Genomic DNA, 24,769 nt, shown 5'->3' with positions numbered 1-24,769 from the left:
CAATTTTGATTAGAACATTCCACAAAGACATGATTCACTTCATAGGAATGTTCAAAAGAAGTGCTGCACCTTGACAAAACCATTTTGCACTGGACAAATTTAGATTTGAGATGGGGGCATATTGTGGTTTAACTGTAAATTGCAATGTTAAAATAAAATAAAAAAACATGTGCTACATGCAAAGGCAGGTGGTATTTCAGCATGCAATATAAAAACTGCATTTTCACCCCTTGCATCACAACATGATTTATCCAGGACAAACTGTGATTGCACTGAGTGGAATTTGAGATACAAGTAGTTTGTGCACATGTAAAATCCATATTATGTGCCATAAACACAATTTGCATTCAACTTATCATGAGCCCCTTTATAATGTATAACCAATTCAAGTGCTGTAAATACAAAGGTGAAAGGTTATTACTCACACAATTTTCTTCCACATTAAGAGCCAGGTGGATGATATTTAATTATTTCATGTAACTAGTGTATACTTGTTTTGTAAACTAGGACAGGTGTCAAATGCACAACAGCATTTCTGAAATTACATGTCAACAATTGGCAAACCCTTCCTTGCAGTAACTGAACAAGTTGTCAAACCAGTCCCAACTAAGCACAAACACATTTCTGGCAACTCTATGCTCTGCAAGTAATAAAACATTTTAAAACTTTAGATAATATACAAAAATTAAACTTTATCAAGGTTGACATTGGTAATAAAAAAGCTCTATAAACAAAAATATGTTTTCAAAGACAGACTGGTCATTGAATTAACCAGGTTATTTACTGTTGGACCTAATGCCAAAGAAGACCTTTGGAATGCCTACAGGTTTTCTTCTCACCTTTGTGATCAGAATGCAGTAGAGTTGAAACATGGCAGGGGTGACAGCTCAGAAGGGACACATTCTAGAAAAATATGGAATGTATGTGAAAGTTGCCATAAGACATGTAACACCACCCTTGCTTTAAGCGTGTTAGTGCTTTGTGTCATTAAAAGTCAGGAATGTAAAATGTGCAGTGTTACAAAATAATACCTTGGCCAATAACTTGGCAGTTTTGAGATATACCTTGTGGCTGGCATTTTAGCATTGTATTTATTTTATAGATATAGCTTTGTTGGTGCATATATTTGCCCATTTTCTATGGAGCTGGTAGACTTGCTTAATTAGATAATTTATAACCAGCTCTAATGAGCTTATGTGGAAACCATAATGGTACTTTATATTACCTAGATTACTTTGCTGAATTCATATTCTTTTCTTCAGTTGAAGATCTTATTGTTCCTGTAAGCAATGTCCATGAGCAGCAACCCAATGATGTTAACACAACAGCAGTACAAACTACATCTATTAGATGTTCAGCTGAGCTCAACAGCTCAGTAAGATACTCATTCATGTTTTCTTAGGTTACAAAAGAGATTTTAAGTTGTACACATGACATTTATATGGTGACGACAGTGGGGGTCAATTAGAGTTGGACGTATTTTCACACAGAACATACGTAGGAAAAGACACATGCAAAAAAAGCATATTTATATGCATATTTTGAAATGCCCAGTGCAAAAACAATAGTGCATGCACTGGACATACATCAGGCTTACAAGTGTGTATACTTACTTCCCTTGGTAGTGTAGAGATGAGGCTTAACAGTAGTAAATACTAAATCTGTGTTACCATATTTGTACACAATAAAATGATGTAATGAAGTGGTATATGCATAATAAAGAATATTGTTTATTTATAAATGCGAAAGTCATATTTTCCATATAAAATGTAATTAATTAAATGTTGGATATAGTGTATATTTATGATATCTTGGTTTTAATAAACCCCTTATGAATTGTTCCTTTAGCTACTATGCCGTCAACAGTGTCTCCAGCACTGGTGGATTTCACTTTAAACCTGACTTTCTTGAATATCACTTATAACTCCCAATTTCAAGATCAATCCACAGAAGTCTACCGCATTATGTCAGCTATCTTACTATCCAAGGTAAGATATGCCTGAGAGTAAATGAATCCAGTGTGGTTCATATGTTAAATTTGCTTTTGTGTCAGGCACTAGTATTACATTTATGTTCATGACATGTATTTTCTATTGCGTTAACAGATTAGCCTAGTATTCCAAAACACCAGCATAGGTGCTGCATATACAGGATGCAGAGATGTCACATTCAGGTACTGCCTTTTATTTCATTTTGAAACAGAGAAAATGTTTCTAGTCTTCTGCCAATTGTCACTAAGAATCAAAGAGTGTTTGTGGACAATAATTACCTTTATAACAGGCTAAGATAAATTTACCATATAGGTATAAACTATTCTACACAGAAAACCATTTATATTTTGAATTTGCATCTATCCCATCATCTGCTACATTATTTACTATGATGGGTAAAATTAAATATCTTTAAAATCACACAATAAAACATCAATAATATGATATAAAACTGTTTGCATGGTATTATAAATGAAGCATCACTCAAACAATGGGTTTTCTCAAGCACTATAATTTCAACTATAATGAATAAGCTTAGAGGAAGAAATTTTCAAGTATGTATGAATTGTTTAAAAACTGCAAAAAAAAATGTTTTCCACTATTGTTTATTCTATCATAATATTCAATTGGAGACCACAGGAAATGTAATATTCTATAACTCTGTGACTTTGCGTATTACCTTGCGTATTACCTTGCGTGTTAGAGCAAGTCATGATTTTATCTGTTTCATATATGTGTTTTCAGGCTTGGAAACATGCCCAACTCTTTAAACATCAACACAGTATGCTCATACATAAACAACACGGTAGGGCAGATGTTTGACAGACAAGTTGTTTATAAGGAATTCAGCAAGATCACAAATGGCATCAACAATGTGGATGGTTACCAGTTGGATAACTACAGTCTTTATATTGATGGTAATATAATTATCAACAGCTGCAAAGGCTGTAAAAAAAATATAATTAGCACAATTATGTGAAAGTCGGTTATTCCACCATGTGGTGGCCAAAGCCAATAATATTGTGGTTTCTTTCAGGTTATAATGAGCCACCGCTATCAACAAGTAAGTAAACTTAAGAGTATTTTCTAGTCATAGATGACACTCAGAAACAATTAAATGGGAAGCAGATGCTTACAATGATGTTTATATGCATTATTCTTGATCATTTGTAGCCTCCATGACCTCAACATTGTCACCTACAACAGTGTATCTGCCAATCTCCATTATTACTGTGAACTTCACTTTGACCAACCTGACATACAGTGAGGACTTTTTGAACCCAAACTCAACCCTTTCCATTAGCACAAAGCTTATTATGGCTAGTCTGGTAAGTAATCAGGTTGCATGAGTCAATATTAAAGTTTATTCCTATTTAGATTTCTTTATTATGTCTACTTTTCAAATATCTGGGGCTGTATTATAAAATCCCTGATTACTATGATCAGTACGGTTGTAGTCTCAGTAGCTTTGACCAAGAGTTGACATCACAATCACCTATAGTAAAACCTATACATTCTCTTCTTTTCCAGCTGGACACTGTGTTAAATAAAACAAGCCTGCAGGACACTTCATATCAGTGCAAAGTTGTGGGATTCATGTAAGACATTTTCACTATGATAGTGTGCAATTTCACTTTTTTATTATTTATTGTAGTCACTACTAATAAAATAAATACAATTAAAAGTCACTTATCATATTTGTATGTCAATGTGATTCCTTTAGAATTTAGATTGATGACGTTAACTGTGTTCTAAACATTACAACTTCAATATTGAGTTTCTTATGGTACTGTTGGCATTGTGTTCCAGGTTGGCAAATTCCAGAGACACTAAAGTTGATGCCATCTGCACGTACACCAACCAGTCGCTGTCTCTCCCATTTGATACAGTGACTGTCTACCAAGAGCTGAAAACCCAGACAAGCAACTTTACCAACCTGGGGACCTATACCCTGGATCCAAATAGTGTTTATGTCAATGGTAATGTCAAATGTTGCACCATCCATTGTTTTTTATTGTACACATCGTACATTTTACTTACTGTAGAAGTTAAAGTTATCTTAAAAAAATAGTGATAATGACAATCATTTTTGGGTAGGAAAAAGAGATTTCAGTAAACATAATATTAAACTATGGCTAAGTCAACAATTGGTTATCATTAGGCTTCATTTTTGAATTTTCTTCTTTTTATCAAGGATACAATGAAAAGCTGCCAATTACACCAACCACAAGTAAGTTCACATCAATTAAATTCATTTGTAGTTTGTTGGTCTGTGGTATAAGAAGACTGACACACTCCGACATTAAAGAAATGTCCATTGTTACAATTGACATCAAATAGAAATTAAAAAAACATACTCAAGCTTTAAATAATTCATATAGATGGTTTTAATTGTAGGATCATATTGTTCTTTGCATTTCAGGTACAGTCCCGACCACACCTATAACAGCAGTAAACACCTTGACCGTGAATTTCACAGTAACTAATCTCCCATACACTGCAGACATGGGGACAGACAATACCTCAACCTTCAACAGTACTCAACACATTATGTCTATTTTGGTAAGATGTATCCTAAATTATTTTAGAAGTAAAATCTGCATGACTAAACAAAAAAAATGAAAATGTGTTTTTCTCTGGTAATAAGGTAAAAAGAGATCCCATCATTTTATAGTATATGTTGGGAACAATACATCTCGCTCTACTTTCATTTGACCACATTGAGATCTGATATTTTCTTTCCTTTAAAAGATCCATTTAACGTAAATATTTAAAGCAGATGTCGCAGGAAAACACTATCTACATGTCAGATCTAGTGGATTTTTATAAATATATTTTTTCCTTTTCCAGTTGAATTCTGTGATGAACAATACGACGCTGAAGTTTTCCTCCCCAACATGTCAAATTATCACCTTTTCGTAAGAGATACTTTACTTTTATACATCTACCATATACAAAACATATAAACAAACTCTACTGTCATATACATGCTAACAAGAAAGCAAATTATTCACCTTATCGCATTTAATACACCACAGGGACTTTCAGTATTTAATTGGCAATGCCAGTAAAAGTATAAAATTTCTATATAATCCATATCTCCCAATAAGTAGTAAATCATTACACAGCGTGCTCAATCAGTAGTGTCTCAAAAGACATTGTCGTGTATGAGGGATTTTATAGAAGTTATCTTTTCACTAGAAGATACGTAATAGAGTAAAATGTAAATATGTTTATTTATTTATTTTGGTTGCAAAAAATTAATAGTGAAAGTAGCACGCTGGTTGATGCCCTCTGAATCCCAATAATCTCTGTCATTTCAATTGCAGCATTATATTTAGTTTTATTTTTGCATTATTTTAAAGGTTGGCAAATTCCAAAGACACTAAAGTTGATGCCATCTGCACATACACCAACCAGTCGCAGTCTCTCCCATTTGATACAGTGGCTTTCTACCAAGAGCTGAAAAACCAGACAAGCAACTCCACCAAACTAGGGATCTATACCCTGGATCCAAATAGTGTTTATGTCAATGGTAATGTCAAATGTTACACCTCCAACTGTGTCTTACTGTATACATCTACATGTTTCTTTACATTTCAATTTTGGATTAAATAAAAAGCAATTTTTCTTAGTGTGTAAAATAGAAATGTCTCAATTAATAGTAATACTGACAATCACTTTGGGATAGAAAAATGAGATATTTATAAACACTATATTAAACACTGGATAGGTCAACAATTGCTTATCTTTTGGGTTTAATTTTGCATTTTCTTTCTTTGTCTCAAGGATACAATGAAATGCTGCCAACTACACCAACCACAAGTAAGTTCATATCAATGAAATTGATTTGTAGTCTATTGGTTTATGGAGCAAGACGACTGACACAATACTAATTGAAATAACTTTCCTTTATTACAAGTGACATCAAATAGAAAAGAAAATACATATTCAAGTTATAATTAATTCATATATATGGGTTTTTTGTAGCACTGTATTGTAATTTGCTTTTTTTTATTATTTTTAATTTCAGGTGCATTCCCAACCACTCCTATAGCAGCATTCAACATCTTGACCGTGAATTTCACAGTAACTAATCTCCCATACACTGCAGACATGGGGACAGATAATACCTCATCCTTCAACAGTACTCAACATATTATGTCTATTTTGGTAAGTCTAAATTATTCTAGTAGTATATTCTGCATGATAAATAAAAGCAATAAATATGGGATTTTTCTGGTAATGAGATTAAATCAGATTCAATGATTTTACAGTATATGTTGGGAACAACACCATTCGCTCTAATTTCTTTTGGCCACATTGATATCTGATATTTTCTTTCCTTAAAAGATCCATTTCATGAAAATATTTTAAGTAGATGTCTTAGGAAACAATTATGTACATGTCAGACCTAGTGGAGTTTTATAAATATATTTTCTCCTTTTTTCAGTTGAATTCTGTTATGAACAAAACAACGCTGAATTCTTCCTCCCCAAAATGTCAAATTATGAGATTTACGTAAGTGATACGTTACTTTTAGAAATTTAGGCCCTGATTTAGAATCGGAAGCAAGTCCAACTAATCAGCGCAAATAGCACTTTTAGCCAAGGATCCGTCTCAGTTTGCATTCTGACTGAGACGGATCTTCCCCTTGCAGCTCTCTGCGCTTAGAGAGGTGGAATGGGGAAGTTAGTGGGCGAGCGTAGTAATGTAAGGGCACGTTCATGGACTTTACATGCTATGGTGAGTTAAAGACAACTGCAAATCGGTCTTTAAGAGAGGGATCATTTGCGAATGCTTTATGCTGGTGCAACAAACCTTGCAGTTTTTAAAAAAGATTTTAAAATAATTAAAATTGTTAAAAAAAAATTTACACCCCTTCCCTAACAGCTTCACCAGCCCTAGTGCTCTTTGGGAGGGGGAGCATAATTTTAATTTTTTTACAATATTTTTTTATTCATTAATATGCTATACAGGGCCGCTGTGACTGATACACTTAAGTAATAGAGTAAAATATGAATATTTTATTTATTTTTGTTTGAAAAACAATTTATAGTGAAAGTTGCACGATAGTTGATGCCCTCTGAACCTCAATAATCTCTGTATATATATTTCATTTGCAGCATTATATTTAGATATATTTTTGCATTATTTTAAAGGTTGGCAAATTCCAAAGACACTAAAGTTGATGCCATCTGCACATACACCAACCAGTCGCAGTCTCTCCCATTTGATACAGTGGCTTTCTACCAAGAGCTGAAAAACCAGACAAGCAACTCCACCAAACTAGGGATCTATACCCTGGATCCAAATAGTGTTTATGTCAATGGTAATGTCAAATGTTACACCTCCAACTGTGTCTTACTGTATACATCTGTATGTTTCCTTACATTTCAATTTTGGATTAAATAAAAAGCAATTTTTCTTAGTGTGTAAAATAGAAATGTCTCAATTAATAGTAATACTGACAATCACTTTGGGATAGAAAAATGAGATATTTATAAACACTATATTAAACACTGGATAGGTCAACAATTGCTTATCTTTTGGGTTTAATTTTGCATTTTCTTTCTTTGTCTCAAGGATACAATGAAATGCTGCCAACTACACCAACCACAAGTAAGTTCATATCAATGAAATTGATTTGTAGTCTATTGGTTTATGGAGCAAGACGACTGACACAATACTAATTGAAATAACTTTACTTTATTACAAGTGACATCAAATAGAAAAGAAAATACATATTCAAGTTATAATTAATTCATATATATGGGTTTTTTGTAGCACTGTATTGTAATTTGCTTTTTTTTAATTATTTTTAATTTCAGGTGCATTCCCAACCACTCCTATAGCAGCATTCAACATCTTGACCGTGAATTTCACAGTAACTAATCTCCCATACACTGCAGACATGGGGACAGATAATACCTCATCCTTCAACAGTACTCAACATATTATGTCTATTTTGGTAAGTCTAAATTATTCTAGTAGTATATTCTGCATGATAAATAAAAGCAATAAATATGGGATTTTTCTGGTAATGAGATTAAATCAGATTCAATGATTTTACAGTATATGTTGGGAACAACACAACTGGCTCTAATTTCTTTTGGCCACTTTGTTATCTGATATTCTCTTCTCTTTAAAAGATCCATTTAACGTAAATATTTTAAGCAGATGTCTTAGGAAACAATAATATACATGTCAGATCCAGTGGAGTTTTATGAATATATTTTCTCCTTTTTTCAGTTGAATTCTGTTATGAACAAAACAACGCTGAATTCTTCCTCCCCAAAATGTCAAATTATGAGATTTACGTAAGTGATATGTTACTTTTAGAAATTTAGGCCCTGATTTAGAACCGGAAGCAAGTCCAACTAATCAGTGCAAATAGCACTTTTAGCCAAGGATCTGTCTCAGTTTGCATTCTGACTGAGACGGACCAACCCCTTGCAGCTCTCTGCGCTTAGAGAGGTGGAACGGGGAAGTTAGTGGGCGAGCCTAGTAATGTAAGGGCACGTTCATGGACTATAAATGCTTTGGTGTGTTGAAGGCAGCTTCAAATTGATCTTTAAGAGAGGGATCATTTGCGAATGCTTTATGCTGGTGCAACAAACCTTGCAGTTTTAAAAAAAGATTTTAAAATGATTAAATTTGTTAAAATAAAAATTACACCCCTTCCCTAACAGACAGCTTAACCAACCCTAGTGCTTTTTGGGGGGATCATAATTTTGATTTTTTTACAATATTTTTATATTCATTAATATGCTATACAGGGCCACTGTGCCTGATACACTTAAGTAATAGAGTAAAATATGAATATTTTATTTATTTTTGTTTGCAGAACAATTAATAGTGAAAGTAGCTTGATAGTTGATGCCCTCTGAACCCCAATAATCTCTGTATATATATTTCATTTGCAGCGTTATATTTAGATTTATTTTTGCATTATTTTAAAGGTTGGCAAATTCCAAAGACACTAAAGTTGATGCCATCTGCACATACACCAACCAGTCGCAGTCTCTTCCATTTGATACAGTGGCTTTCTACCAAGAGCTGAAAAACCAGACAAGCAACTCCACCAAACTGGGGATCTATACCCTGGATCCAAATAGTGTTTATGTCAACGGTAATGTCTAATGTTACACCTCCAACTGTGTCTTACTGTATACATCTGTATGTTTCTTTACATTTCAATTTTTGATTAAATAAAAATTATTTTTTCTTAGTGTGTAAAATAGAAATGTCTCAATTAATAGTAATACTGACAATCACTTTGGGAAAGAAAAATGAGATATTTATAAACACTATATTAAACACTGGATAGGTCAATAATTGCTTATAGTTTGGGTTTAATTTTGCATTTTCTTTCTTTTTATCAAGGATACAATGAAATGCTGCCAACTACACCAACCACAAGTAAGTTCATATCAATGAAATTGATTTCTAGTTTATTGGTTTATGGAGCAAAAAGGCTGACACAATACTAATTGAAATAAATTTCCTTTATTACAAGTGACATCAAATAAAAAACAAAATACATATTCAAGTTATAATTAATTCATATATATAGGATTTTCGTAGCAGTGTATTTTAATTTGCTTTTTTTTTATCATTTTTAATTTCAGGTGCAGTCCCAACCACTCCTATAGCAGCATTCAACATCTTGACCGTGAATTTCACAGTAACTAATCTCCCATACACTGCAGACATGGGGACAGATAATACCTCAACCTTCAACAGTACTCAACATATTATGTCTATTTTGGTAAGCCTAAATTATTCTAGTAGTATATTCTGCATGACTAAATAAAAGCAATAGATATGTGATTTTTCTGGTAATGAGATTAATTCAGATTCAATCATTTTCCAGTATATGTTTGGGAACAACACAACTGGCTCTAATTTCTTTTTGCCACATTGATATCTGATATTTTCTTTTCTTTAAAAGATCCATTTAACGTAAATATTTTAAGCAGATGTCTTAGGAAACATTAATGTACATGTCAGATCCAGTGGAGTTTTATGAATATATTTTCTCCTTTTTTCAGTTGAATTCTGTGATGAACAAAACAACGCTGAATTCTTCCTCCCCAAAATGTCAAATTATGAGATTTACGTAAGTGATACTTTACTTTTAGAAATTTAGGCCCTGATTTAGAACCGGAAGCAAGTCCAACTAATCAGTGCAAATAGCACTTTTAGCCAAGGATCCGTCTCAGTTTGCATTATGACTGAGACGGATCTCCCCCTTGCAGCTCTCTGCGCTTAGAGAGGTGGAACGGGGAAGTTAGTGGGCGAGCCTAGCAATGTAAGGGCACGTTCATGGACTTTACATGCTATGGTAAGTTGAAGGCAGCTGCAAATCGGTCTTTAAGAGAGGGATCATTTTCGAATGCTTTATGCTGGTGCAACAAACCATCCAGTTTTAAAATGATTACATTTGTTAAAAAAAAAAAATACACCCCTTCCCTAACAGCTTTACCAACCCTAGTGCTGTTTGGGGGTGGAGCATAATTTTTCTTTTTTTGCAATATTTTTTTATTCATTAATATGCTATACAGGGCCGCTGTGACTGATACACTTAAGTAATAGAGTAAAATATGAATATTTTATTTATTTTTGTTTGCAAAACAATTGATAGTGAAAGTAGCACAATAGTTGATGCCCTTTGAACCCCAATAATCTCTGTATATATATTTCATTTGCAGCATTATATTTAGATTTATTGTTGCATTATTTTAAAGGTTGGCAAATTCCAAAGACACTAAAGTTGATGCCATCTGCACATACACCAACCAGTCGCAGTCTCTCCCATTTGATACAGTGGCTTTCTACCAAGAGCTGAAAAACCAAACAAGCAACTCCACCAAACTGGGGATGTATACCCTGGATCCAAATAGTGTTTATGTCAATGGTAATGTCTAATGTTACACCTCCAATGTGTCTTACTGTATACATCTGTATGTTTCCTTACATTTCAATTTTGGATTAAATGAAAATTATTTTTTCTTAGTGTGTAAAATAGAAATATCTCAAATAATAGTGATCCTGACAGTCACTTTGGGATAGAAAAATAAAATATCTGTAAACATTATATTAAACACCGGATAGGTCAACAATTGCTTATCTTTTGGCTTTAATTTTGCATTTTCTTTCTTTGTCTCAAGGATACAATGAAATGCTGCCAACTACACCAACCACAAGTAAGTTCATATCAATGAAATTGATTTGTAGTTTATTGGTTTATGGAGCAAGACAACTGACACTATACTAATTGAAATAAATTTCCTTTATTACAAGTGACATCATATAGAAAAGAAAGTACATATTCAAGTTATAATTAATTCATATTTATGTTTTTTTTTGTAGCAGTGTATTTTATTTTGCTTTTTGTTTTTATTATTTTTAATTTCAGGTGCAGCCCCAACCACTCCTATAGCAGCATTCAACATCTTGACCGTGAATTTCACAGTAACTAATCTTCCATACACTGCAGACATGGGGACAGATAATACCTCAACCTTCAACAGTACTCAACATATTATGTCTATTTTGGTAAGCCTAAATTATTCTAGTAGTATATTCTGCATGACTAAATAAAAGCAATAAATATGTGATTTTTCTGGTAATAAGATTAAATCAGATTCAATGATTTTACAGTATATGTTGGGAACAACACCATTCGCTCTAATTTCTTTTGGCCACATTGATATCTGATATTTTCTTTCCTTAAAAGATCCATTTCATGAAAATATTTTAAGTAGATGTCTTAGGAAACAATTATGTACATGTCAGACCTAGTGGAGTTTTATAAATATATTTTCTCCTTTTTTCAGTTGAATTCTGTTATGAACAAAACAACGCTGAATTCTTCCTCCCCAAAATGTCAAATTATGAGATTTACGTAAGTGATACGTTACTTTTAGAAATTTAGGCCCTGATTTAGAATCGGAAGCAAGTCCAACTAATCAGTGCAAATAGCCCTTTTAGCCAAGGATCCGTCTCAGTTTGCATTCTGACTGAGACGGATCTCCCCCTTGCAGCTCTCTGCGCTTAGAGAGGTAGAATAAGAAAGTTAGTGGGCGAGCCTAGCAATGTAAGGGCACGTTCATGGACTTTACATGCTATGGTGAGTTGAAGACAATTGCAAATCGGTCTTTAAGAGAGGGATCATTTGCGAATGCTTTATGCTGGTGCAACAAACCTTGCAGTTTTTAAAAAAGATTTTAAAATGATTAATTTTGTTAAAAAAAAATGTACACCCCTTCCCTAACAGCTTCACCAGCCCTAGTGCTCTTTAAGAGGTGGAGCATAATTTTAATTTTTTTACGATATTTTTTTATTCATTTATATGCTATACAGGGCCACTGTGACTGATACACTTAAGTAATAGAGTAAAATATGAATATTTTATTTATTTTTGTTTGAAAAACAATTAATAGTGAAAGTTGCACGATAGTTGATGCCCTCTGAACCCCAATAATCTCTGTATATATATTTCATTTGCAGCATTATATTTAGATTTATTGTTGCATTATTTTAAAGGTTGGCAAATTCCAAAGACACTAAAGTTGATGCCATCTGCACATACACCAACCAGTCGCAGTCTCTCCCATTTGATACAGTGGCTTTCTACCAAGAGCTGAAAAACCAAACAAGCAACTCCACCAAACTGGGGATCTATACCCTGGATCCAAATAGTGTTTATGTCAACGGTAATGTCTAATGTTACACCTCCAACTGTGTCTTACTGTATACATCTGTATGTTTCCTTACATTTCAATTTTGGATTAAATGAAAATTATTTTTTCTTAGTGTGTAAAATAGAAATATCTCAAATAATAGTGATCCTGACAGTCACTTTGGGATAGAAAAATAAAATATCTGTAAACATTATATTAAACACCGGATAGGTCAACAATTGCTTATCTTTTGGCTTTAATTTTGCATTTTCTTTCTTTGTCTCAAGGATACAATGAAATGCTGCCAACTACACCAACCACAAGTAAGTTCATATCAATGAAATTGATTTGTAGTTTATTGGTTTATGGAGCAAGACAACTGACACTATACTAATTGAAATAAATTTCCTTTATTACAAGTGACATCATATAGAAAAGAAAGTACATATTCAAGTTATAATTAATTCATATTTATGTTTTTTTTTGTAGCAGTGTATTTTATTTTGCTTTTTGTTTTTATTATTTTTAATTTCAGGTGCAGCCCCAACCACTCCTATAGCAGCATTCAACATCTTGACCGTGAATTTCACAGTAACTAATCTCCCATACACTGCAGACATGGGGACAGATAATACCTCAACCTTCAACAGTACTCAACATATTATGTCTATTTTGGTAAGCCTAAATTATTCTAGTAGTATATTCTGCATGACTAAATAAAAGCAATAAATATGTGATTTTTCTGGTAATGAGATTAAATCAGATTCAATGATTTTACAGTATATGTTGGGAACAACACAATTCGCTCTAATTTCTTTTGGCCACATTGATATCTGATATTTTCTTTCCTTAAAAGATCCATTTCATGAAAATATTTTAAGTAGATGTCTTTGGAAACAATTATGTACATGTCAGACCTAGTGGAGTTTTATAAATATATTTTCTCCTTTTTTCAGTTGAATTCTGTTATGAACAAAACAACGCTGAATTCTTCCTCCCCAAAATGTCAAATTATGAGATTTACGTAAGTGATACGTTACTTTTAGAAATTTAGGCCCTGATTTAGAATCGGAAGCAAGTCCAACTAATCAGCGCAAATAGCCCTTTTAGCCAAGGATCCGTCTCAGTTTGCATTCTGACTGAGACGGATCTCCCCCTTGCAGCTCTCTGCGCTTAGAGAGGTAGAATAAGAAAGTTAGTGGGCGAGCCTAGCAATGTAAGGGCACGTTCATGGACTTTACATGCTATGGTGAGTTGAAGACAATTGCAAATCGGTCTTTAAGAGAGGGATCATTTGCGAATGCTTTATGCTGGTGCAACAAACCTTGCAGTTTTTAAAAAAGATTTTAAAATGATTAATTTTGTTAAAAAAAAATGTACACCCCTTCCCTAACAGCTTCACCAGCCCTAGTGCTCTTTAAGAGGTGGAGCATAATTTTAATTTTTTTACGATATTGTTTTATTCTTTTATATGCTATACAGGGCCACTGTGACTGATACACTTAAGTAATAGAGTAAAATATGAATATTTTATTTATTTTTGTTTGAAAAACAATTAATAGTGAAAGTTGCACGATAGTTGATGCCCTCTGAACCCCAATAATCTCTGTATATATATTTCATTTGCAGCATTATATTTAGATTTATTGTTGCATTATTTTAAAGGTTGGCAAATTCCAAAGACACTAAAGTTGATGCCATCTGCACATACACCAACCAGTCGCAGTCTCTCCCATTTGATACAGTGGCTTTCTACCAAGAGCTGAAAAACCAAACAAGCAACTCCACCAAACTGGGGATCTATACCCTGGATCCAAATAGTGTTTATGTCAACGGTAATGTCTAATGTTACACCTCCAACTGTGTCTTACTGTATACATCTGTATGTTTCCTTACATTTCAATTTTGGATTAAATGAAAATATTTTTTCTTAGTGTGTAAAATAGGAATATCTCAAATAATAGTGATCCTGACAGTCACTTTGGGACAGAAAAATAAAATATCTGTAAACATTATATTAAACACCGGATAGGTCAACATTTGCTTATCTTTTGGCTTTAATTTTGCATTTTCTTTCTTTTTATCAAGGATACAATGAAATGCTGCCAACTACACCAACCACAAGTAAGTTCATATCAATGAAATTGATTTGTAGTTTATTGGTTTATGGAGCAAGACAACTGACACTATACTAATTGAAATAAATTTCCTTTATTACAAGTGACATAATATAGAAAAGAAAGTACATATTCAAGTTATAATTAATTCATATTTAGGGTTTTTTTGTAGCAGTGTATTTTATTTTGCTTTTGTTTTATTATTTTTAATTTCAGGTGCAGCCCCAACCACTCCTATAGCAGCATTCAACATCTTGACCGTGAATTTCACAGTAACTAATCTCCCATACACTGCAGACATGGGGACAGATAATACCTCAACCTTCAACAGTACTCAACATATTATGTCTATTTTGGTAAGCATAAATTATTCTAGTAGTATATTCTGCATGACTAAATAAAAGCAATAAATATGTGATTTTTCTGGTAATGAGATTAAATCAGATTCAATGATTTTACAGTATATGTTGGGAACAACACCATTCGCTCTAATTTCTTTTGGCCACATTGATATCTAATATTTTCTTTCCTTAAAAGATCCATTTCATGAAAATATTTTAAGTAGATGTCTTAGGAAACAATTATGTACATGTCAGACCTAGTGGAGTTTTATAAATATATTTTCTCCTTTTTTCAGTTGAATTCTGTTATGAACAAAACAACGCTGAATTCTTCCTCTCCAAAATGTCAAATTAGGAGATTTACGTAAGTGATACGTTACTTTTAGAAATTTAGGCCCTGATTTAGAATCGGAAGCAAGTCCAACTAATCAGCGCAAATAGCCCTTTTAGCCAAGGATCCGTCTCAGTTTGCATTCTGACTGAGACGGATCTCCCCCTTGCAGCTCTCTGCGCTTAGAGAGGTAGAATAAGAAAGTTAGTGGGCGAGCCTAGCAATGTAAGGGCACGTTCATGGACTTTACATGCTATGGTGAGTTGAAGACAATTGCAAATCGGTCTTTAAGAGAGGGATCATTTGCGAATGCTTTATGCTGGTGCAACAAACCTTGCAGTTTTTAAAAAAGATTTTAAAATGATTAATTTTGTTAAAAAAAAATGTACACCCCTTCCCTAACAGCTTCACCAGCCCTAGTGCTCTTTAAGAGGTGGAGCATAATTTTAATTTTTTTTACGATATTTTTTTATTCATTTATATGCTATACAGGGCCACTGTGACTGATACACTTAAGTAATAGAGTAAAATATGAATATTTTATTTATTTTTGTTTGAAAAACAATTAATAGTTAAAGTTGCACGATAGTTGATGCCCTCTGAACCCCAATAATCTCTGTATATATATTTCATTTGCAGCATTATATTTAGATTTATTGTTGCATTATTTTAAAGGTTGGCAAATTCCAAAGACACTAAAGTTGATGCCATCTGCACATACACCAACCAGTCGCAGTCTCTCCCATTTGATACAGTGGCTTTCTACCAAGAGCTGAAAAACCAAACAAGCAACTCCACCAAACTGGGGATCTATACCCTGGATCCAAATAGTGTTTATGTCAACGGTAATGTCTAATGTTACACCTCCAACTGTGTCTTACTGTATACATCTGTATGTTTCCTTACATTTCAATTTTGGATTAAATGAAAATATTTTTTCTTAGTGTGTAAAATAGGAATATCTCAAATAATAGTGATCCTGACAGTCACTTTGGGATAGAAAAATAAAATATCTGTAAACATTATATTAAACACCGGATAGGTCAACATTTGCTTATCTTTTGGCTTTAATTTTGCATTTTCTTTCTTTTTATCAAGGATACAATGAAATGCTGCCAACTACACTAACCACAAGTAAGTTCATATCAATGAAATTGATTTGTAGTTTATTGGTTTATGGAGCAAGACAACTGACACTATACTAATTGAAATAAATTTCCTTTATTACAAGTGACATAATATAGAAAAGAAAGTACATATTCAAGTTATAATTAATTCATATTTAGGTTTTTTTTGTAGCAGTGTATTTTATTTTGCTTTTGTTTTATTATTTTTAATTTCAGGTGCAGCCCCAACCACTCCTATAGCAGCATTCAACATCTTGACCGTGAATTTCACAGTAACTAATCTCCCATACACTGCAGACATGGGGACAGATAATACCTCAACCTTCAACAGTACTCAACATATTATGTCTATTTTGGTAAGCATAAATTATTCTAGTAGTATATTCTGCATGACTAAATAAAAGCAATAAATATGTGATTTTTCTGGTAATGAGATTAAATCAGATTCAATGATTTTACAGTATATGTTGGGAACAACACCATTCGCTCTAATTTCTTTTGGCCACATTGATATCTAATATTTTCTTTCCTTAAAAGATCCATTTCATGAAAATATTTTAAGTAGATGTCTTAGGAAACAATTATGTACATGTCAGACCTAGTGGAGTTTTATAAATATATTTTCTCCTTTTTTCAGTTGAATTCTGTTATGAACAAAACAACGCTGAATTCTTCCTCTCCAAAATGTCAAATTAGGAGATTTACGTAAGTGATACGTTACTTTTAGAAATTTAGGCCCTGATTTAGAATCGGAAGCAAGTCCAACTAATCAGCGCAAATAGCCCTTTTAGCCAAGGATCCGTCTCAGTTTGCATTCTGACTGAGACGGATCTCCCCCTTACAGTTCTCTGCGCTTAGAGAGGTGGAATTGGGAAGTTAGTGGGCGAGCCTAGCAATGTAAGGGCACGTTCATGGACTTTACATGCTATGGTGAGTTGAAGACAACTGCAAATCGGTCTTTAAGAGAGGGATCATTTGCAAATGCTTTATGCTGGTGCAACAAACCTTGCAGTTTTTTTAAAAAAAATTAAAATGATTATATTTGTTAAAAAAAAATGTACACCCCTTCCGTAACAGCTTCACCAACCCTAGTGCTCTTTGGGAGGGGGAGCATAATTCAAATTTTTTTACAATATTTTTTTATTCATTAATATGCTATACAGGGCCGCTGTGACTGATACACTTAAGTAATAGAGTAAAATATGAATATTTTATTTATTTTTGTTTACAAAACAATTAATAGTGAAAATTCGCTTAATAGTTGATGCTCTCTGAACCCCAATAATCTCTGTATATATATTTCATTTGCAGCATTATATTTAGATTTTTTTTTGCATTATTTTAAAGGTTGGCAAATTCCAAAGACACTAAAGTTGATGCCATCTGCACATACACCAACCAGTCGCAGTCTCTCCCATTTGATACAGTGGCTTTCTACCAAGAGCTGAAAAACCAGACAAGCAACTCCACCAAACTGGGGATGTATACCCTGGATCCAAATAGTGTTTATGTCAATGGTAATGTCTAATGTTACACCTCCAACTGTGTCTTACTGTATACATCTACATGTTTCTTTACATTTCAATTTTGGATTAAATAAAAAGTATTTTTTCTTAGTATGTAAAACAGAGTTATCTGAAATAACAGTGATAAAGACAATCATTTAGTGGTAGAAAAAAGCAGACATCAATAAATATTATACTAAACTTTGGACAGATTAATAATTGATTATCATTAGGCTTACAATTTTTTTTTTAAATTTTGCATTTTCTTTCTTTTTATCAAGGATACAATGAAAAGCTGCCAACTACACCAACCACAAGTAAGTTCACAATCAGTAAAATGAATTTTTACTTTATTGGTCTTTGGTATAAGAAGGCTGACACAATCCTACTTTAAAGAAATGCCCATTTTAAAAATTGATATCAAATAGGATAGAAAACACATACTTGTTATTAATTCATATAGATGTTGTTATTGTAGCATTATATTTTTCTTTGTTTGATATTTACTTGTTTGAATTTCAGGTACAGCCCCAACCACACCTATAGCAGCAGTCAAAATGTTGACTGTGAATTTCACAGTAACTAATCTCCCATACACTACAGACATGGGGACAGACAATACCTCAACATTCAACAGTACTCAACACATTATGTCTGTTTTGGTAAGATGTGTCCTAAATAATTATTGTAGTATTATCTGCATGACTAAAAAAACAATGAAAATGTGATTTTTCTGGTAATGAGATGAAAACATTCAATCATTTTACAGTATATGAGAGAGCAACACAACTCGCTCTACTTTCATTTGGTCACATCCATAACTGATATTTTCTTTGCTTTAAATGTTGCCTTAGCCTAAATATTTTAAGCAGATCTTCAGGCAACCATTATCTACATTCCTCTGCCAGTGGATTTTTAATGAATATATTTTCTCCCTTTTCAGTTGAATTCTGTGATGAACAAAACAACACTGAAGTCTTCCTCCCCAACATGTCAAATTATCAGATTTACGTAAGATATGAATATTGTACTTCGATTACTTTTATATATTTACTGTATGTACAACATATAAACAGATTCTACTCTCATATACATGCTAAAAAGAAAACTAATTATTCACTTTATGGCATTTATTACATCACAGGGACTTTCAGTATTTAATGGGTAATATCAGTGAAAGAAAAACAAATCTATATAAGCCATATATCCCAATAAGTAGAAAATCATTTCATAGGTTGCTCAATCAGTAATGTTTCCAAAGCCATTGTCATGTCCGGAGTAACAGATTTTATAGAAAAGTCTTTTGACTACAAGATGAGTAATAGAGTAATGTATGAATATATATATATATATATATTAGCACTTTGATCAATGACCTCTGAATCCCAACCTACAGCGCATATTCTGCGATGCTGTCGCTGTATAAATAAATGATGATGCTAATTATATCTCTTTTTTCACTATTTTAAAGGTTGGCAAATTCCAAAGACACTAAAGTTGATGCCATCTGCACATACACCAACCAGTCGCAGTCTCTCCCATTTAATACAGTGGCTTTCTACCAAGAGCTGAAAAACCAGACAAGCAACTCCACCAAACTGGGGATGTATACCCTGGATCCCAATAGTGTTTACGTTAATGGTAATGTCAAAAAGTTAGAGGTCCCACTATGTCTTATTAGACATTGTGCATTTTACTTTACATTCTGATTTTACTACATTTTGATTTTAAATGAATAAAAGTTGATTTTATTACTGTAGAAAACAAAGTTTGCTTGAATAACAATGATAAAGACAATCATTTTGGAATAGAAGAAAGGATTTTTCAGTAAATATATTATTAAACTATGGATAGGTCAACCATTGGATATCTTTAGGCTTAAGTTTTTCCTTTTCTTATTTTTTTTATTAAGGTTACAATGAAAAACTGTCAACTACACCAACCACAAGTAAGTTCATATCAGTTAAATGAATTTGTAGTTTATTGGTTTGTGGTAAAGGAAGTCTGATACAATACTTTTTTATTTACATGTCCATTATTACAACTGACATCCAATGGGAAAGACAGCATATACTCATATTATTAATAATTTAATTCAATGTTTTTTATTGTAACAATTATTGTGCTTTAATTTATTTTTAATTGTTTGCATTTCAGGTACAATACCAACCACACCAATAGCAGCAGTCAAAATCTTGACCGTGAATTTCACAGTAACTAATCTCCCATACACTGCAGACATGGGGACAGATAATACCTCAACCTTCAACAGTACTCAGCGCATAATGTCTGTTTTGGTAAGATGTGTCCTAAATAATTATTGTAGTATAATCTGCATGACTAAAAAAACAATGAAAATGTGATTTTTCTGGTAATGAGATGAAAACATTCAATTATTTTACAGTATATGAGGGAGCAACACAACTCGCTCTACTTTCTTTTGGTCACATCCATAACTGATATTTTCTTTGCTTTAAATGTTGCCTTAGCTTAAATATTTTAAGCAGATCTTCAGGCAACCATTATCTACATTCCTCTGCCAGTGGATTTTTATGAATATATTTTCTCCCTTTTCAGTTGAATTCTGTGATGAACAAAACAACACTGAAGTCTTCCTCCCCAACATGTCAAATTATCAGATTTACGTAAGATATAAATATTGTACTACGATTACTTTTATATATTTACTGTATGTACAACATATAAACAGATTCTACTCTCATATACATGCTAAAAAGAAAACTATTTATTCACTTTATGGCATTTATTACTAAGGATGAGCGGGTTCGGATTCCGCTAATCCGAGCCCACCCGAACAGTGCGGATCCGACGGGATCCGAGCACTGTTCGGGTACTTCCGCCCGTGAAAAAAATCCGAAACGAGGCTGTGACATCCAAGTCTCGCGTCGGATCTCGTGAGACTCGGATGTCATAAATTCGGCTCTTGCGGCCGCTATCTTCATTTGGGCTGTGATCAGGGAAGAGGGAGGTTGTAGGGTAGTGGTGCTCCTGCTCCTGTGTGATCAGTCCAGTGGTGCTTTATTCTTTTGTCCTGTGCTCTGTCCTTCTGAGTCCAGTGTTGCTTTGGCCAGTGCTCTGTCTTGCTGAGTCCAGTGGTGCTTTTGTCCTGTGCTCTGTCCTGCTGAGTCCAGTGGTGCTTTTGTCCTGTGCTCTGTCCTGCTGAGTCCAGTGGTGCTTTGGCCACTGTCTGTCCTGCTGAGTCCAGTGGTGCTTTTGTCCTGTGCTTTGTTCTGATAAGTCCATAGTAATTTTATAATTATTAACAAATCATAAAAAATAAAATTATACAAATTTTTTTTCAAAAAAATAATTATTTTTTTTTTAAAAAGTATAAAAAAAATTCTAGAGCAATATATTCTTGCAGTCCAGAAATATTAGTACTGCAACATTTACCTACATTCACTGTTCTTGCAGTCCAGAAATATTAGTACTGCAACATTTACCTACGTTCACTGTTCTTGCAGTCCAGAAATATTAGTACTGCTATATTTACCTTCGTTCACTGTTCTTGCAGTCCAGAAATATTAGTACTGCTATATTTACCTACGTTCACTGTTCTTGCAGTCCAGAAATATTAGTACTGCTATATTTACCTACGTTCACTGTTCTTGCAGTCCAGAAATATTAGTACTGATATATTTACCTTCGTTCACTGTTCTTGCAGTCCAGAAATATTAGTACTGCTATATTTACCTACGTTCACTGTTCTTGCAGTCCAGAAATATTAGTACTGATATATTTACCTACGTTCACTGTTCTTGCAGTGCAGAAATATTAGTATCAGATATTAAACTACGTTCACTGTTCCTGCTACATCAAAAAAGCCTGAACCTGCCCTGCCATCAACTAAAACAAGAGGTAGTGACGCGCTAGAACTCCACCCTCTATATGCTGCATAGGATGGAGGCGCAGCAAAAGGCCATTCAAGCCTACACAGCCACCTACGATGGGCCACGTGTTTGTGCCGCCCACTTGTGTCGCTTAGCTTAGACATCCAGCTACCTCGGTGCAACCTTTTGGCCTAAAAACAATATTGTGAGGTGTGAGGTGTTCAGAATAGACTGGAAATGAGTGGAAATGAATGTTATTGAGGTTAATAATAGTGTAGGAGTGAAAAAAAAATAAATATGGATTTTAGCACTTTTTATGCTTTTTTTAAAAAAAAAATCAGAACCCAAAACCCAAAATCAGAACCAAAACCTTTCATGGGGTGTTTTGGCAAAACAAATCAGAACCCAAAACCTCAAGCTAATCAGAACCCAAAACCCAAAACACCAAAAGTGGCCGGTGCACACCCTTATTTATTACATCACAGGGACTTTCAGCATTTAATGGGTAATATCAGTAAAAGAAAAACAAATCTTTATAAACCATTTATCCCAATAAGTAGAAAATCATTTCATAGGTTACTCAATCAGTAATATCTCCAAAGTCATTGTCATGTCCGGAGTAACAGATTTTATAGAAAAGTCTTTTGACTACAAGATAAGTAATAGAGTAATGTATGAATATATATATACATATATATATATATATATATATATATATATATATATATTAGCTCTTTGATCAATGACCTCTGAATCCCAACCTACAGCGCATATTCTGCGATGCTGTTGCTGTGTAAATAAATGATGATGCTTATTATATCTCTTTTTTCACTATTTTAAAGGTTGGCAAATTCCAAAGACACTAAAGTTGATGCCATCTGCACATACACCAACCAGTCGCTGTCTCTCCCATTTAATACAGTGGCTTTCTACCAAGAGCTGAAAAACCAGACAAGCAACTCCACCAAACTGGGGATGTATACCCTGGATCCCAATAGTGTTTACGTTAATGGTAATGTCAAAAAGTTAGAGGTCCCACTATGTCTTATTAGACATTGTACATTTTACTTTACATTCTGATTTTACTACATTTTTATTTTAAATGAATAAAAGTTGATTTTATTACTGTAGAAAACAAAGTTTGCTTGAATAACAATGATAAAGACAATCATTTTGGAATAGAAGAAAGGATTTTTCAGTAAATATATTATTAAACTATGGATAGGTCAACCATTGGATATCTTTAGGCTTAAGTTTTTCATTTTCTTATTTTTTTTATTAAGGTTACAATGAAAAACTGTCAACTACACCAACCACAAGTAAGTTCATATCAGTTAAATGAATTTGTAGTTTATTGGTTTGTGGTAAAGGAAGTCTGATACAATACTTTTTTATTTACATGTCCATTATTACAACTGACATCCAATGGGAAAGACAGCATATACTCATATTATTAATAATTTAATTCAATGTTTTTTATTGTAACAATTATTGTGCTTTAATTTATTTTTACTTGTTTGCATTTCAGGTACAATACCAACCACACCAATAGCAGCAGTCAAAATCTTGACCGTGAATTTCACACTAACTAATCTCCCATACACTACAGACATGGGGACAAACAATACCTCAACCTTCAACAGTACTCAGCGCATAATTACTATTTTGGTAAGATGTGTCCTAAATAATACCTAGAACTATAATGTGCGCAACTAAATAGAAACACTGAAAATATGATTTCTCTGGCAAAAAAAGAAAAGAAATCCCAAAGTTTTACAGAATATTTTGAGAATAACACAACTCGTTGTTTATGCCACTTTTAGAACTTATGTTTACTTTGCTTTAACTTTTGATCAGATGTTTCGGGAATCCATAATAAACATGTCATTACTTGTGAATTTGTATAAATATATATTTTCTCCTTCAGTTGAATTCTGTGATGAACAAAACCACACTGAAGTCTTCCTCCCCAACATGTCAAGTTATCAGATTTACGTAAGAGATAAATATTGTGCTACAATTTTTATAATACATCTGCTGTAAATATATACAGACATTGCTGTCGTATACATGCTATCAATAAAATGAATTATTCACCTTATGACATTTAATATTTCACAAGGACTTACGTATTTAATGCATGTAATACCAGTGAAAATGTAAGATCTCTATAAAAAACATATCTTCCAATCGCATAGGGATTTCATGCTCTGGGTTTGAAATTGTAAGCTTCAAGTAGGATTTTATTTAAGTGCTATATGCTTGTAAATTTTAGTCCCCAGATCCATGATATACTTTACATATTAGTTGTTTTGCTTGTGGCAGATTGAAACTGTAATATTTCATTTTCATATACAGGTCATCAAACAGTAATACTAAAGTTGACGCCATCTGCAACTATGTCAGTAATTCCAGTTCTTCAACAATTGACAAAGTGGTTTTGTACCAGGAGATAAGCAATTTGACAAACAGCATTACCAAACTTGGATTATATAATATGGATCCCAACAGTCTATATGTTAATGGTAAGAGGACACTGAACTAAGTTATTTAAGTTTAGTTAATTAGGGGAACATATTACAAAACATCAGCCTGTTTTATTGTATTGTTTTACATTAAATTAAAGACTAATAACTTTTTATAAAATTATCTCTAAAAAAAAGCATTTAGCCACTCCCTTACCTGAATGGTTAGGGTCCCTCCCTAGAACACATTTAACCCCCTGATAAATCACCCCTTATGAAAATGCACCAGAAAGGAGGACCTGACTTGCAGATGAGTCCTTCATTCCAAAACTTCAGCGACCAACAATAACTAT

At 33.2% G+C, this 24,769-nt stretch overlaps 3 protein-coding genes across 3 annotated transcripts in view; all 3 read left to right on the top strand.

Moving 5' to 3' along the window:
- LOC142142140 (uncharacterized) overlaps window positions 1-6,325 on the top strand; it is a 59,338-nt gene extending 53,013 nt beyond the window's left edge. Inside the window, exons 18-27 of the mRNA XM_075200352.1 lie at window positions 1,849-1,988; window positions 2,106-2,173; window positions 2,736-2,908; window positions 3,028-3,054; window positions 3,165-3,319; window positions 3,522-3,589; window positions 3,801-3,970; window positions 5,781-5,816; window positions 6,025-6,164; window positions 6,269-6,325. Of these exons, the coding sequence (XP_075056453.1) occupies window positions 1,849-1,988; window positions 2,106-2,173; window positions 2,736-2,908; window positions 3,028-3,054; window positions 3,165-3,319; window positions 3,522-3,589; window positions 3,801-3,970; window positions 5,781-5,816; window positions 6,025-6,164; window positions 6,269-6,325 (1,034 nt within the window). The remainder of the gene's footprint in view (window positions 1-1,848; window positions 1,989-2,105; window positions 2,174-2,735; window positions 2,909-3,027; window positions 3,055-3,164; window positions 3,320-3,521; window positions 3,590-3,800; window positions 3,971-5,780; window positions 5,817-6,024; window positions 6,165-6,268) is intronic.
- Window positions 6,326-6,443: 118 nt separating this feature from the next.
- Window positions 6,444-8,158, top strand: LOC142141981 (mucin-16-like). The gene is made up of 5 exons (XM_075200340.1): window positions 6,444-6,512; window positions 7,154-7,323; window positions 7,578-7,613; window positions 7,823-7,962; window positions 8,144-8,158. The coding sequence occupies exons 1-5, from the start codon at window positions 6,457-6,459 to the stop codon at window positions 8,156-8,158; spliced, it is 417 nt and encodes a 138-aa protein (XP_075056441.1). The 5' UTR covers window positions 6,444-6,456.
- A 90-nt stretch (window positions 8,159-8,248) lies between these two features.
- The window catches only part of LOC142146903 (mucin-16-like), a 32,662-nt gene continuing 16,141 nt past the window's right edge, over window positions 8,249-24,769 (top strand). Inside the window, exons 1-26 of the mRNA XM_075204678.1 lie at window positions 8,249-8,311; window positions 8,954-9,123; window positions 9,378-9,413; window positions 9,623-9,762; window positions 10,046-10,113; window positions 10,742-10,911; window positions 11,165-11,200; window positions 11,413-11,552; window positions 11,834-11,901; window positions 12,543-12,712; window positions 12,967-13,002; window positions 13,215-13,354; window positions 13,636-13,703; window positions 14,345-14,514; window positions 14,768-14,803; window positions 18,623-18,762; window positions 19,044-19,111; window positions 19,572-19,741; window positions 20,013-20,048; window positions 20,258-20,397; window positions 20,678-20,745; window positions 22,794-22,963; window positions 23,235-23,270; window positions 23,480-23,619; window positions 23,879-23,946; window positions 24,310-24,476. Coding sequence (XP_075060779.1) covers window positions 8,256-8,311; window positions 8,954-9,123; window positions 9,378-9,413; window positions 9,623-9,762; window positions 10,046-10,113; window positions 10,742-10,911; window positions 11,165-11,200; window positions 11,413-11,552; window positions 11,834-11,901; window positions 12,543-12,712; window positions 12,967-13,002; window positions 13,215-13,354; window positions 13,636-13,703; window positions 14,345-14,514; window positions 14,768-14,803; window positions 18,623-18,762; window positions 19,044-19,111; window positions 19,572-19,741; window positions 20,013-20,048; window positions 20,258-20,397; window positions 20,678-20,745; window positions 22,794-22,963; window positions 23,235-23,270; window positions 23,480-23,619; window positions 23,879-23,946; window positions 24,310-24,476 — 2,707 coding nt within the window. The 5' untranslated portion in view covers window positions 8,249-8,255. The remainder of the gene's footprint in view (window positions 8,312-8,953; window positions 9,124-9,377; window positions 9,414-9,622; window positions 9,763-10,045; window positions 10,114-10,741; window positions 10,912-11,164; window positions 11,201-11,412; window positions 11,553-11,833; window positions 11,902-12,542; window positions 12,713-12,966; window positions 13,003-13,214; window positions 13,355-13,635; window positions 13,704-14,344; window positions 14,515-14,767; window positions 14,804-18,622; window positions 18,763-19,043; window positions 19,112-19,571; window positions 19,742-20,012; window positions 20,049-20,257; window positions 20,398-20,677; window positions 20,746-22,793; window positions 22,964-23,234; window positions 23,271-23,479; window positions 23,620-23,878; window positions 23,947-24,309; window positions 24,477-24,769) is intronic.

This window comes from Mixophyes fleayi, chromosome 1 (assembly GCF_038048845.1).
Source record: "Mixophyes fleayi isolate aMixFle1 chromosome 1, aMixFle1.hap1, whole genome shotgun sequence".
Lineage (NCBI taxonomy): Eukaryota > Metazoa > Chordata > Amphibia > Anura > Limnodynastidae > Mixophyes > Mixophyes fleayi.
Note: the sequence above shows the minus strand (reverse complement) of the source record. Positions and strands in the feature narration are given on the sequence as shown.

What these genes read in the sequence shown, in the direction of transcription:
- LOC142141981 (XM_075200340.1), top strand. Translation starts at nt 6,457, where the DNA reads ATGAACAAAACAACGCTGAATTCTTCCTCCCCAAAATGTCAAATTATG. An exon ending in TGTCAAATTATGAGATTTAC is followed by an intron (nt 6,513 to 7,153) that starts GTAAGTGATACG and finishes ATTATTTTAAAG; the next exon opens with GTTGGCAAATTCCAAAGACA. An exon ending in AAATAGTGTTTATGTCAATG is followed by an intron (nt 7,324 to 7,577) that starts GTAATGTCAAAT and finishes CTTTGTCTCAAG; the next exon opens with GATACAATGAAATGCTGCCA.